General features: G+C 38.5%; 1 protein-coding gene across 1 annotated transcript in view; it reads right to left on the bottom strand.

Moving 5' to 3' along the window:
- PLCG2 (phospholipase C gamma 2) overlaps positions 1-13,266 on the bottom strand; it is a 51,050-nt gene that overhangs the window by 27,146 nt on the left and 10,638 nt on the right. Inside the window, exons 2-8 of the mRNA XM_054389569.1 lie at positions 12,134-12,274; positions 9,390-9,483; positions 8,563-8,610; positions 4,472-4,556; positions 3,635-3,718; positions 2,150-2,193; positions 924-996 (exon numbers count right to left, since the gene is read on the bottom strand). Of these exons, the coding sequence (XP_054245544.1) occupies positions 924-996; positions 2,150-2,193; positions 3,635-3,718; positions 4,472-4,556; positions 8,563-8,610; positions 9,390-9,483; positions 12,134-12,274 (569 nt within the window). The remainder of the gene's footprint in view (positions 1-923; positions 997-2,149; positions 2,194-3,634; positions 3,719-4,471; positions 4,557-8,562; positions 8,611-9,389; positions 9,484-12,133; positions 12,275-13,266) is intronic.

Here is a 13,266-nt window from a genome sequence, read left to right as displayed (position 1 = left end):
TCATCTGGCTAGTTTTCATCAATATATTTTATTGTATCCATAGATCTTTGACTTTTCTTTGTGATGTCTAAGGGAAAAAAAGAAAATCTCCATCTAAGTACCTTTGTATAGACTGGAAGCCCACACGATACATACTAGCTATGTACACGAGTGCATACACAGAGGAAAAAGCTGGCCTCTGTGAAGACTATGCCTTAACTACAATCTCTCATTTCTAAATGCAATGTGAACATCCTTTTAGTAGAGAAATAGGGAGAAAAAAGAAAGTAGCAGGCTTATACAGGAAGTGTAGGTCTTACTTTTTAATCACACTCACAAACCTGGACCTTGGGAGCACCTAGCAAATATCACATTTTTTCCCTATGGTGTCTCTGCTAAGTAACATTGTAGGAGACTATGAAGACACAGTTCCAGTCCCTGCCTCCATTGTTCTGTGCTTGCTGGCATGCAACACTGAACTGGCTCAATTCAACAGAAAATTACCTTTGACTTGAACGCAGGCAGTCAGCTCAGCTTTTTATGTAAGAGCTGCTAAAATGGGGCCACGGCCAAGGCATTATCCCAGTGTACCTATGATGACAGCGGTAACTAGGCCAGGCTACTGTCTTTGACATACATCCAGTGTTTATTTCTAACACTGCCTGTTTATCTAAATGACTAAATGGAGACCTGTTAAAACCTTAGAACCTTATTTACTCTGTCCTCCCTCTCATCGTCTCGGTGCATCTTTAGAGTCTTTATATCAATTAAAAATAATAGTTCTTTTGGAATGTCAATGGTAACAAGGAGAGAGAAATCTTCCCAAGGCTTAGTATCACAGCTGACATCAATCATATTCTATGACACATCACATTTCTTTTTAATGAGCATAGAATTCTGTGAGACAACCTCAAGAAAAAGAACTTAGAATTTCTGTAACCCACATGCTGCTCATGTAGCAGGAATCTCTGGAAGTCATGGAGATGAATGGCTGAAGCATCCGGACGGTCAGTATTTCTACAGGAAAAAAAAAAAGAAACAGGAGAAAGAAACAAGAGAGCAAATGTCATAAGATGTTATAGCAGAAAATTACATGGATGTGTATCTTGGATTTACAGTATAAATGTGCTGATACCACCAAGAAACTTTTCAGAACTTCAGTGGAATTTAGATTAGGCTTGTCATACTGTATTATCTAATTACTGTATTCTGAGCCTTTGAATGCTTTTGGTAGCGATTCATTGGGAAGAGTATAAAATCTGTGCTCACTGCTTTGTAGCAAATGAGCAGCATTCACTTAACAGAGGTGTTGTGTAGTTGAGGTGTATGGAGACACTGTTTTTTTAAATTAACACAAAGCCACTTCCACAAATAACTCCTTCCATGCATTATTCAGACAACATACTGTCATAAATCAAAACCTCCCGGAAAAGGAAGCGAGGCACAGATGCACTAACAAAATGTGGCACAACTGCTTTCGTTCTGTAGGACAGAAATTCTGCATTGACTTGTACAAATAAGGTATATATGGCCTACTCAGCCTTGATAAACCTGTGCTTCTAAGCAGTCTCACAAAGGGCAATTCATATGGCATGACCAAAGGCCAAGGAAATACGTGGTACACTCAGAGCACACTTTTTAAGTAACTTCCTTATTCTGTTAGTGAAACATTCAAAAGTGAGGAAAACTGACTTAATTCACAGTCAAAGTGTTAGCAATGCTTGTGCCCTTCTTCATGCTGTATACATCTTACTTAAATTTTTAAGTTCAAGAAGTGACAGATACAGAAACTGTTTTTATCAGCATTTCTGCTCAAATCTAGGCAAATCCTGTCCACCACACCACTGCTCAGACTGAAGTTAAAATTTCTCCAGCAAATTGTCCCTTCAGAGTTCTGTTCAGCTCAGTTCAGTACATCAGAGCACAGGCAAATTCATTTGCTCAAGTCCACACCATTTTTGTAGTCAAAAAGTAAAAAACATTTAACAAATGATATTCAGGATGTATTTTCAGGGTAAGTTCACCTTTCTGAATATAAAAATATGTAAACTTTCTTTTCACTTGCTAAAGCATCAGAACAAAAAAACAGTGATATAATTAAGAAAACAATCCTGCAGCACTAAAACCATATGGAAATGTGGGAAAAAACAATTCAAATGAAGAGTCTCACCCAAGAATGAACACAGAGGAATCCTTTTTGAATTCATCAAGAATCTTAAAAAAAAAAAAAACAAAATGAACAAACAAAAATAAACACAAAAAAGGGAGAAAATATAAATAATAAAAGAACATGCCATTTTCTATCTAATTCTATGTAATAATGTTCATTGGTTTGGGAAGGTGCAATAGGTATGTGTGTCTTCTCTAGAGAAGCTGCATACAAGTTAGCAAGAGACATTTTGAATTAAATGCATTTTAAAAAAATTACTGCCAAGGCTGGCAACTGCACTTCAGGCCTTTCAGTGTGAACACACACAATTCTCAGGCAAAAAACTTGCTGCTGCTAAGGTACCACATACGCCATCAAGTTTCTGGGAAGCTTTTATTGTTTGATAACCCAGAAACCACAGAATTACATATAATCCATCACATTCAGTCATGTGACTATAAACCCTAAATTGCTTCCAGCTTGGCACAGCATAGTTACAGATCACATAAAAATTATCAGCTGACCCAAAGCTATTGTTGAGCAAACTGAGAACTTTCTCTGAAATGATCCACAAGGAGAGATAACAAGAGTTTAAGGCAGTCAGATAGCCTCCTTATTCTGTTTTACTCTTCAGCTCTTGATTAGCTCAAGCTAATCAGCTAAACTTTCATGACCAAACCCTATCAGTAAATGGGGATTCTTTATTACTTCACAGTAATTTCAGCATTAAAGTAGCACAAGAAAGCTCTGTTGGCAAATGAAACAGCACTGACTGACTATCAAAGCTTCTATTTTAGCAGCTGCAAGTTGAATCAACAGTTAGCACACGCTGGCAAAAAAGACATTTCTGTAAGCAATTTCAAATTATGTGTTTTCTCATAGTTTAAAAAGCTTCCTAACTTGCAGAGTTGCTAAGTGTATGCACTTTCCACCAGCTTCATGAATGTGTGCAATGACTACATAGAAACGTTAGTCAGGCAGTTGTCCATATAAATTAACTCAAATGTAATTCCACTGCATTCATGGCCCCCAAGGACAGTCCAATGCATGTCTCGTAATGGAATCTCCAAGCATGAGAGAGAATGAGAACAAAAGCTGTTATATGACACTCAGGATAGATCCCTGTGATTTACACGGTGTTCTTAGCAACAGAGTATGGAAGTATGAAGTACAAGTATGGAAAAGCCTTACTCCTCCCGGTAAAGAGATCGGCCAAGCCTAACAATTCTACATTCTACATCCTGAACAAACTCACAGGAAGTTCTTGCTAGAAACCCCATCATATCTGTACTGCCAACACACAAGAAGCAACATGAATGACTTATCTTCTTAAGCCAATTGCTGGTGATACCTGTTATCTACACATCAAGTACAGTATTATACCCTTTTGCTGTTACAAGAATGAGGAATGAAGAAAATCAGTAACAAACAGAAATAAAATTTAAAAAAATGAAATCAGCATTCAGTCTTTCTTCAGCTTAAACAGTTTAACAGTATGAAACTTACCGACTTCTGTTGTTCAAACATGATTTTCTTGTAGAACAAATGAAATTGTTCAAAAGTAAGCTCTTCCTTGTTAGCACCTATTTCCTACAATAGAAAGCAGCAATCAGTGAATTTAGAATTCCCTAAACTGCATTTACACAGCAAAGAAGTTACTTTTACTCTGAAACTACTCTTACTCCAGCTGCCACTATCTCATACATTGTTTTACCCCAGCTCCATTTGTTTTAAGCATTTGAGATCTTATTTATTTTAAAAATACAAATAGGTAAACAGATTCTTCATTTGTGAAATAGTGCTCCTAGCCCACATCTCTGGTCTTGCATTTTGTAGCCAGGCTCCATTTCCACTAGGTTACTGAGTGCAACAATGCCTCATTTAGTCATTGTTAGCTGGAGCAACAGAAGCAAGAGTGTATGCTTTAAGGGTGGAGAGCTGGAAAGCAGGAAAAGGTGGGGATATTTAAAATTCCTGTAGGAATTCCAACCTTGACAGTTCTATGATTCTAATGGAAACAACCTTTATGAGTTATTACCACAAGTTGAAATGAAGAGGTTATTACTTGATCATACTGCAAAAAAATTTTCTTGTATGTGAATGTTATCTTAAACATAAAACAGTTTCCTATGCACTTGTACAGGAAGCTTAAACCCAGAAATGGCTTTGGAACACTTAAGACTACATTCTCTTAGAGCCTCAGACACAGACAAAGACAAGCTGAGAAATTAACCCATACAATTTATTTACGTGGTAAGAGGCAAACACATAAGCAGTACCCTGAAAAGAATTAATGTCACCTATCAGATGATACCAAACAGAGAGAATTTATCAGGCAATTACCGCAAATTTATCCTTCAAGAACTTCATGCTGCTCACTTTGAAGTTTACTTGAGGAAGGACGGTTTTCAGCTCTCTAAGACTGATACTGGGGGAAAAAGAAGAAAGAAAAAGAAAAACATAGCAAAAAAATTCACAGTTGTGCTGTATTTAGTCAGCTACTAAAATGTTCTATCTGCTAAAATGTACTAAAATAGTCACAAATATGTGACTTTCAAACATTTTGGGCATGGCTCATCTCACTTCAGCTGTTATTCACTTGGATGGTAAAACTGATTCACAGCAACAGAATCTCTCCCCTTCTGCAACATCTGAACAAGGCCTGATCCTCCTCTCACAACCAAGTCTTGCTAGAGAGGACTGCCATCCAGGTCCATTTCCAGGAACCCGCTGACCCTTTTTACAGTTTCAGAATCACAGAATGTTAGAAGTCGGAAGGGACCTCCAGAGATCATCAGGTCCAATTCCCCTGCCAAAGCAGGATCACCTAGCGCAGGCCACACAGGAACACACCCAGGTTGGCTTTGAAAGTCTCCAGAGAAGAAGACTCCACAACCTCTATGGGCAGCCTGTTCCAGTGCTCTGAATGTCCAGTGATAAACCAGCAACAATTCCAATAACAAAGCTTTCTAGGTAACAGCAAGGCCTTTGAAATAAAAGACAGTTATTTCAGATTTTGAGCAACAGCAACACAGTGCTTACATACACCAAGTATTTAAGCAATACTTACATACAAAGCTAAATTTATTAATTGCTGCAATACTTTCTGGCCACACAAACTTTGTGGGCACACATCAAATCACGTATGCAGTATACACCATACTTCTTTTGTTAGAGGAATATGTTGTATTAGAAACAAACCTGTGAATAGCTTATTTTTAAACCTTCATTTCCTTCACGTCTTCCAGTCATCTTACCAACCTCAGATTTTATTGCAGTGTTCTAGATGCTGCTGCCATAGCATCCTTCACTGCAAGCTCAGACCAGCTCAAAATATTTACTACACTTACAATCAATGTAAATAGGAAGTAGGGGAATGCTACTGTAACTGCTGTATGAACACAGAGAGGGATAGTTTCTAAAGGAGGTGGGTGACCAAATGCTTTAAATGTGTCATAGGTACAGCTCACTGCTGTTACAACATGCAACCCCAACTCCCCTCCTTCTGCTCCACTCCATTCTCCTGTTGCTATGGGCCCACTGCTTCCATCAGCTAGTTATGATGCTCAAATCTTCTGCTAATCTGATTCAATTTGCAAGATAAACAGAAAAGTATGTGTCTAGCAAAGTAATAGAACAAGTTTTCCGCTGGCTTCTTGAGGTCACCCAGTTTATCTCATGTGCAGATCACCATCATAGCCAGAATGGAAATAGGGGCTGGAGTGCCTTGTTAGCAGCACATAGAGATGGCAGAGGAAAAGGAGAGACTTAATTAATCCATTCAGTAGCACCAAGCTGGTACAGCAACTCAGCTGTCTCCTGCAGCCCTATTTCAGCCACCTGCTATTCTGTTTGTCTTTGGATAGCAAAGAAGGAACATCAGGTCTCATGTTCTAGTCAGTGTCCCAAACTCTGGGTATTCTGGGTAGGCATTGATGTGAGGTCTCAGCAAGACAGACTCAAGGAAGCAAGGCTAAGGTAACTGTTGTGACCTATAATGCAATTCATAAGCCACTATCTTGCTACAAACACAGGGGCAGAACAGAGTCACTTGAAAGCAACAAAACCCAATTGGCACCTCCACGAAAGTAAAAATTCTGCTCTACGGTGTCCATACTAGCAGCTACCCTGTCAAATATTCTCATCTCCATTGCGTAGAGATGGAAAGAGGCAAAGCACGGAGGAACTTAGCCAAAGTCCATGGCAAAGCCAGATTAGAACTCAGGAAATTCCTGGCTTTCCACCCTGTCGCCAGACCTCTGGAAAAAACACTACTTTTAAGAGCAAGAATGAGCACTATGTTTGTACCCTAAACACCAAGCACAAGCAATTTCCTCTAGCCAGACAAGTGCAAGCCAAAACAAAGAGCTGGGACTTCATTACCACTGGGAAAAAAACTCAGCCTGTCAAACAGGACTTGCCTGGAAGCCTAACCTTTACAATTAACCTTCCTAGAAACCGCAACACCAAACACAACGAAACTCAGTCCAAGCTACTTTCCTAAATTTTTCTAAAAACACAAATTATCTATCAAGAGAACGAAAAACTGCCCAACTCTACAGTGCATGTCTCCTTGGTCCTAACCAGACTGCCTTGTAGTGATGACACAACTTGAGCACAACAAATGCAGGGACAGTTTTTCAAAGGTGCATCCAGTAAGGGATGGTACTGTTCCCTTCACCACTCCTGCCAGTTTAGGAAAGACAGTTTTGAAATGGTGTCTCAGCTCACACTGAAGCCAGCTGCACAATGCCACAAGCTGTCTGCAGGATGGTGTTATTTCCTGCAATAACAGTGTCTCATTCACACAATGAAACAAAAAGCTTTATTTTGCTTTAGGAAAAGGCTTAAATGAGAGGAAATGCATGTACCTTTCTACACTGAATTGCACCTTAGATTAAAATTCATGTTCCAGATAAAGACCAAAATCACAGTAAAGTAGCAGACATAGAAGAAGAAGGGTTAACATTCTTCTCAGTGTCACATGATTTCTGGCAACTGTAAGAATAGGTATGCAGCTGAATTCATTAAAAAAAAAAAAAGGCAAAAGTCTCCTTTGCTGTGCAAAAGCTACAAACCCACATCACAGATGAACTTGAAACTCAAGCGTACAAAGCTACACAGCACACTGGGAGCTACAGCCCACTGGACTTCGTTCACATGCAAAGCACCAGGTCAGAGGTGATTCCTTGGCTTTGGTCTATTCAAATATATGGCAAAGAGAGAAGCCCATGTAACCAGGCTGGCTGCTCAAAAAAAGAGAAATTAAGGGAAAAAATATATATATTTTGCCTTTGCTGCAAAGCATTACCTTGGTTTCCTTCTGTATCTATCCTCAAGAGTGTCCAAGAATATCTTCCATTTCCTACTGCTGAAGTAAACTCACATGATATTATCCTGCCACACTAGAAACCCTCCTTCTCTCTCCTAATATCCTCACATATCTGTTAGTGGCTTATGAATTGCATTATACGTCACAACAGTTACCTTAGCCTTGCTTCCTGTGTCGGTGTGAGCTGAAATTCCCCCCCCCCACCAACAATAACCAGGCTAGCTCAGTCTGGAAGCAAATGAAGGCTGTATTTACAAGCAGAGTCTAAAATCTACAATGAAATGCAATGAATATGTACAAATACACAAAATTCACGACATTCACAAATATATACAATCAACAGAAAAGCACAACCGATCTCCCTTTGCTTCCCCCCAAGGGGACCCTCCCAAAGGGGCCTCTCTCTCTCCCAGGAGCTTCCCCCCAGACCCCCCTGGACAGAGAAGCAGAGTTAGTTAGCAGAAAGTTGTTAACTTAGCTGCCAAGGTCAGTGTGTTATCTTCAGCCAGAAGAGAAGAAGAAACAGCAGCCAGACAGCCCAGCAACTGCCCCCACTACCGAACGCAGAATGTGCAGAGTGCCTACTTTGTTTTGGGTAATAGTTCTTAAACATTTCTATCTATCCAATGGAAGTGTTTAGAACAATTGTTATTTTGCTTTCTTACACCCAATAGTGACTTATTTACATTCTTTCACTTTCTCTGTTCTGAATTTTGTAAGGAAAAATTAAAAAGACAGTTTCAAACCATCACACTTCCTTGAGTCTGTCTTGCTGAGACCTCACATCAATGCCTACCCAGAATACTGGAAGAAGACAGCTTCCTTTCCTTATTCTGACAGGGTAATCCTAGGCTAAAAGTAAAACTATTTATGTTTCATCATTTGCTGCCTCATTATACCAGGCACATGAACACAAGTGAGTGCTATGAACATGTGTTTAGCAAAAGGCAAAAGTTGAATTCTTAAAGCGAGAGCAAATGCCATTTTCAGGGATCTCATATTTCTTCATCTTGGATTAATTTTTTTTTCTCTTCATTTCATGCTAGAATCTGCAACAAAAGTTCAATAAAAATAAACTGAACAAAGAGAGAGAGCTTCTTACCTGTTTCTTCTAGTTTGATCAACAGAGTAGATCTGCTTTCTCAGCCAGCTTGTGGAAAAGAAGGTGAAAAAGAAAAAAAAGGTTTACATTAAAAATTATAAAGAAAACACAGACAATGATGTATCAAAATTAAATTCAATAGAAATATTTACTTAGTCATACATCTCTTTTATTACAGCAAAAACATTTCCAGTGCAACATCTAAGGATTCAGCCAGTTTTATAATCATATTTGTAAATATGTACTTTGCTGCTGCTCAATACTGCATTTTGCAGTCACGTAAACACTGGGCAGGCAGGACAGAAAAGAATGGGCAACCAGAAGCTGTAAAATATTAAGTGGATAAAACAAACCAAACCTTCAGCTAATCCAAACTGGAGTAACTCCATCAAGTCAATGATTTATACCAGCTGAGGCTACTAGCTCAAAGATATGTTAGGTGCATATAAATTAAAAAAACATTAAGGGTGATGGTGAAGGATTTAGAGAATTTTAAAGAAAGTCCTCATTAAAGTGCATGTCAATTTTAGCTGCAGAGCAAAATATTACAAGCAGCATTAACAGTAAATATATACAGACACAATTTTGATCTGAAGGATGAACACAGCATGCCCTTATTAAGCTTACCCTCAGTCTCTACAGGAATCACCCTGCTGCACATAGCCTTGAACCCAGTAGCACTTTGTGCAGCAGCTAGGTAAGAACAGGTAAGAATACTTCCTCCCTTACTGGAGCAGCAAATGGGTAAAGACAACACCAAAACTACAGTTTGGTCAGCTAGCAAGGGAGGACATCAAGTCTCACAAAGTGAAAGTATGTCCACATACCTCTCTGTGATCGCAGGCGTGGGAGCACTCATGACCTCTTGATACAAGATATTCAAGCCACATAACCATTTATCAGCATCATCTTTAGAGTCAGCTGAAAAAAGTCAGATGCCATGACAATCATCAAAACCAAAATCAACACAAAAGCAAGACATGTCTTGATAAACCCTTGAATGCAAAGCTGCTGATTAACCTTTCCCTTTGATAAATCTCATTGGATAGATTCAAGCTGCTAACAATAAAACTAATAAAAAACCACCACAGATTTGGGGGTTGTTGTACCTCCTTTTAGAAGTCTGCATATCACAGTAGGTAAGTTCAGTATATCTCAGCAGAAAGACTATGAAACTTCTGATGATCTCTTGTAGTAACACAATAAAAATTAAATTTCTTACCTTCTGTCTTTCAAATGGCAAAAGCCCAGTGATCTAGAGCAACTTGAAGCACACAGACAAAAGAACTCAGTGTGTTCTAGCATAAAGCTAATTCATTATATTCCAAGCAGCCTAGAAGAAAATTGGAAGTACTCGCTCTTGATGGACATAACTACCCTCATACTGCCTGTCCTAACCATGCCTCTAAAGCCAGACTGTGCCAGACTTAGGGAAGAGGAACAGGAAGGGAGTAACAAACAAAATTGGTGTAGTTTATACAGAACACATTTTAATACAAGTTGAAATAATAAGGTCTAAAATTCCTTAGGTGGCTTAACACTAGAAAGCAGGTACATCTTCCTCCCAACCTTACAAATTGGTTTATTACTGCCTTGTTTTGTCTTAAATGTATTTTGCCTTTCAATTTCTCAGACCAGAAGAGTCCTCTACATCATTTGACGTGATTGAATTTGGTAACGCTTTGACCCAACAGATGCAAGACAATGAACTGCATGCTGGACATAACCTTCCCTATAGAACACCAGTTAAGCTGAAACCAATTTTCTGGGCCTTGTGTGAGATGCTATCATTACAGCCTTCAGGTGGACAAAGTCCATTTGCTTTAGGATGATGGTTCTGAAATTTCAGAAGGCGTTTTTCAGTTAAACCAGTTCTGAAAAATTATTTTCGCAGAGTAGATGTAATCTGTGTAAATTCCTTTAACGGCCCTCAAACAAAACAGTTTCTCAGAAGATTAAGATTATGGTTTATTTAAACCCATTTTCAAGCAATGCTTTATCCCCCAAGGATAGAGCTAGAGTCCAGCCTCAGCTCCCCAGGGAAATGTTTTTCAATTAGTTACAATTTTGGAAAGGACACCCATCACCACTGCCAAACCAATTCTTCTCCCAAGACAATCCTGCCCTTTATGACAGCTACCATTCCCTTTAAGTAACAATTATTTTATATTGTTTTAAGAAACCACGACAAAGCATTTCAACAAGGAAAAGGATTTCCCCCTTAACTGAAAGTTATGTCATGTTCCTCTGTAGTTCAGAAAGAAAGCAAAATATCTCATGGTACTAAGTGTTTTCAAAGTATTGGCAGAGGTCTGGCTTTGAGAACTGCCATGGAGGAGGGATGGGGGCATTGTTAGAGGAAATCAATCTAAAGTATCTGGCACAGCTGCACTTCAGTGCAGCCAGTTACTCAAAATTTTCACAGACTTCATCCAACAATGGTAAAACTTATTTAAAAGCCTGTAACAAAGGATTAGTTACAAGCAGCCTTTAATTTCCAGTGCATCAGACTGCAAAAAACCCTTTCTTCTAGTACTGGATTCTATAAGAAATTAATTCAATTTCCAAAAAAAAGCTCCTGTTACCATTAAAATGCTGAGAGAGCACTCCCTGATTCTCCCATTAAAATTTTACAATGAATGTAATGATTTAAATGGACCTGTTCCTGCACAGGACAGAGAGAACTACTGCTCCAAATAAATCACTTATATCATTCAAAACCAAGGACCTACCACAAACTTTATAGAAGAGAAATTGCTTTGCAAACTCCACTACTTAGAAACTGTACTCAGCCTGCACTGTAAGAACTTATACCCTTTTTCATTTCAAAATCTTTCTTTTTTGTGACTCTGGATAATCTTACCTGAAACAAGTGCCCCAACACTTCACACAGATACAGGATACAACTTTCCTCTATTTCACATGCATCTCTATTTTCAGTTCATCATCTCCTCTATTTCACGTGTATCTGTTTATTTTCAATTCATGATCTTCAACTTTATTTATGGTCCTCTAGTATTTCTTTGCAAGAGGTTTAGCATTATCAGGTGGCATGCACACACATAACCCAAACTAGAACTTAAGTTTTCTAAATCAGTCTGCAATTGCTCATAGGTGATACGAAGTTTCTGTGAGACAGCTGTAGTCTAACTCTTTATGGCTACTGTTTCCAGAATAATTTTGGCCAGGATAAAAATGTCAGGGTAATACCCTAGCCATACTGAAGACAGTAACAAATCTTTTACTGACTTTAAAGAGGACAGTGCTCTGCTTACCTCTGCTCTTCAGTGTTGCAAACCTTATCAGTGATATTTAACCAGTGCAAGTCTAGCTTGCTAGAAATGATTGAGCAAATCAGAAACTACACTCACTCACATTTGCTTTTTGAAAGCAAAATATTATGAATGCAGCAGATCACACACATGAAGGGCCAAGTGAAAGGTCTATGTCCAGATCTTACACATCTGGTGCACTCCTGAATTGCAGAAGTCAAAACTGCAGTGTTCTTTGCACTAATGTTACATCAATGGATTTAATAAGTTTAAAGAAGAAACCAAGAAGAAAATAGTACCTGCTAAGCTTAGAGTGTTGAGGACAAACTGGGTACCATAAAAAATAGTAAAGCAGTGTTCTTCTCTTTGCTTTGCTTTGCAACGCTCAAAGTCCTTCGAATTCTTTCCTGGGCGAATTTCTTTTATTTCCATCAGATCCACTGAAAGGAAACAACATTCAGTCAATACAACTGCACTTACATTCCAGCAGAGCTTTGAGATGAACAACTCAAAGCATGCACACATACATAAAACATCTCTATATATAAACTTATAGATCTTTATTGGGAAGAAATGCAAATTGCACCAGCTTGTGATCAATGAATCTGCAATTAAGCATATTACTGACTAACAAACAGCAGTAGAGAAGGATAATAATAAAAAGAATTGGTCATATTTTTCTCATTTCATTATCACTGGCTGTCCATGGACAAAGCGTATACACATAGCCCCTTTGGGTTACAGAAGACATGATTTCACAAATGGCCTTTAGGCAAGAAATTTCCAACTGCCATTGATTGCTGTTCAGAGACAAAAAAGGAAACCTACCCACCTAAAAATTAAGCATCTTGTCAGCTACTCTAGCCACTGGCACTTCTACAAAAAATACTTAAAGTAAGGATATAAAGAGAAAATCCAGCCTAACAATTAAAGTATTTGTGAGTTTTTTCCCAGTCAGCTGCAAAGAGATCTCTGTCATTTAACATAACCTGTTGTTTCACTTTCAACTTGCTGCTTGCTACAGAACTCAGGTATATATTAGAGCACAGCAGATTGCTAACACTGCACAAGCACACATTCCTCAAGTCAGCTCCCTTTTTATCCAACCATTGCTACATGAACTGCATAACAGTAGTGAGACAGCACCAAAATAGAAATATGTGCATTCTGAAGATAAGATACTCATTAGAAAACTGAGGAAGTGGTTTTGTTCTGCCTGTGGACCAAACAAATAAACAGCTCTTCACAATTCTGGACAGCCTTGACTTACAAGCTACAGGATGAACAGTAAAAAAAAAAAAACCAAACCAAAACAAAAAAAACCCCAACATTTCATGGCTGCTCTGTTTATCAGACATAGAAGATCCAAGGAAAATAGCTGTAGGCTTCTCTCCATGCATTTAACAACACTGCAATATAAAACCCCTGTTTT

Source organism: Indicator indicator, chromosome 19 (genome assembly GCF_027791375.1).
Source record: "Indicator indicator isolate 239-I01 chromosome 19, UM_Iind_1.1, whole genome shotgun sequence".
Lineage (NCBI taxonomy): Eukaryota > Metazoa > Chordata > Aves > Piciformes > Indicatoridae > Indicator > Indicator indicator.
Note: the sequence above shows the minus strand (reverse complement) of the source record. Positions and strands in the feature narration are given on the sequence as shown.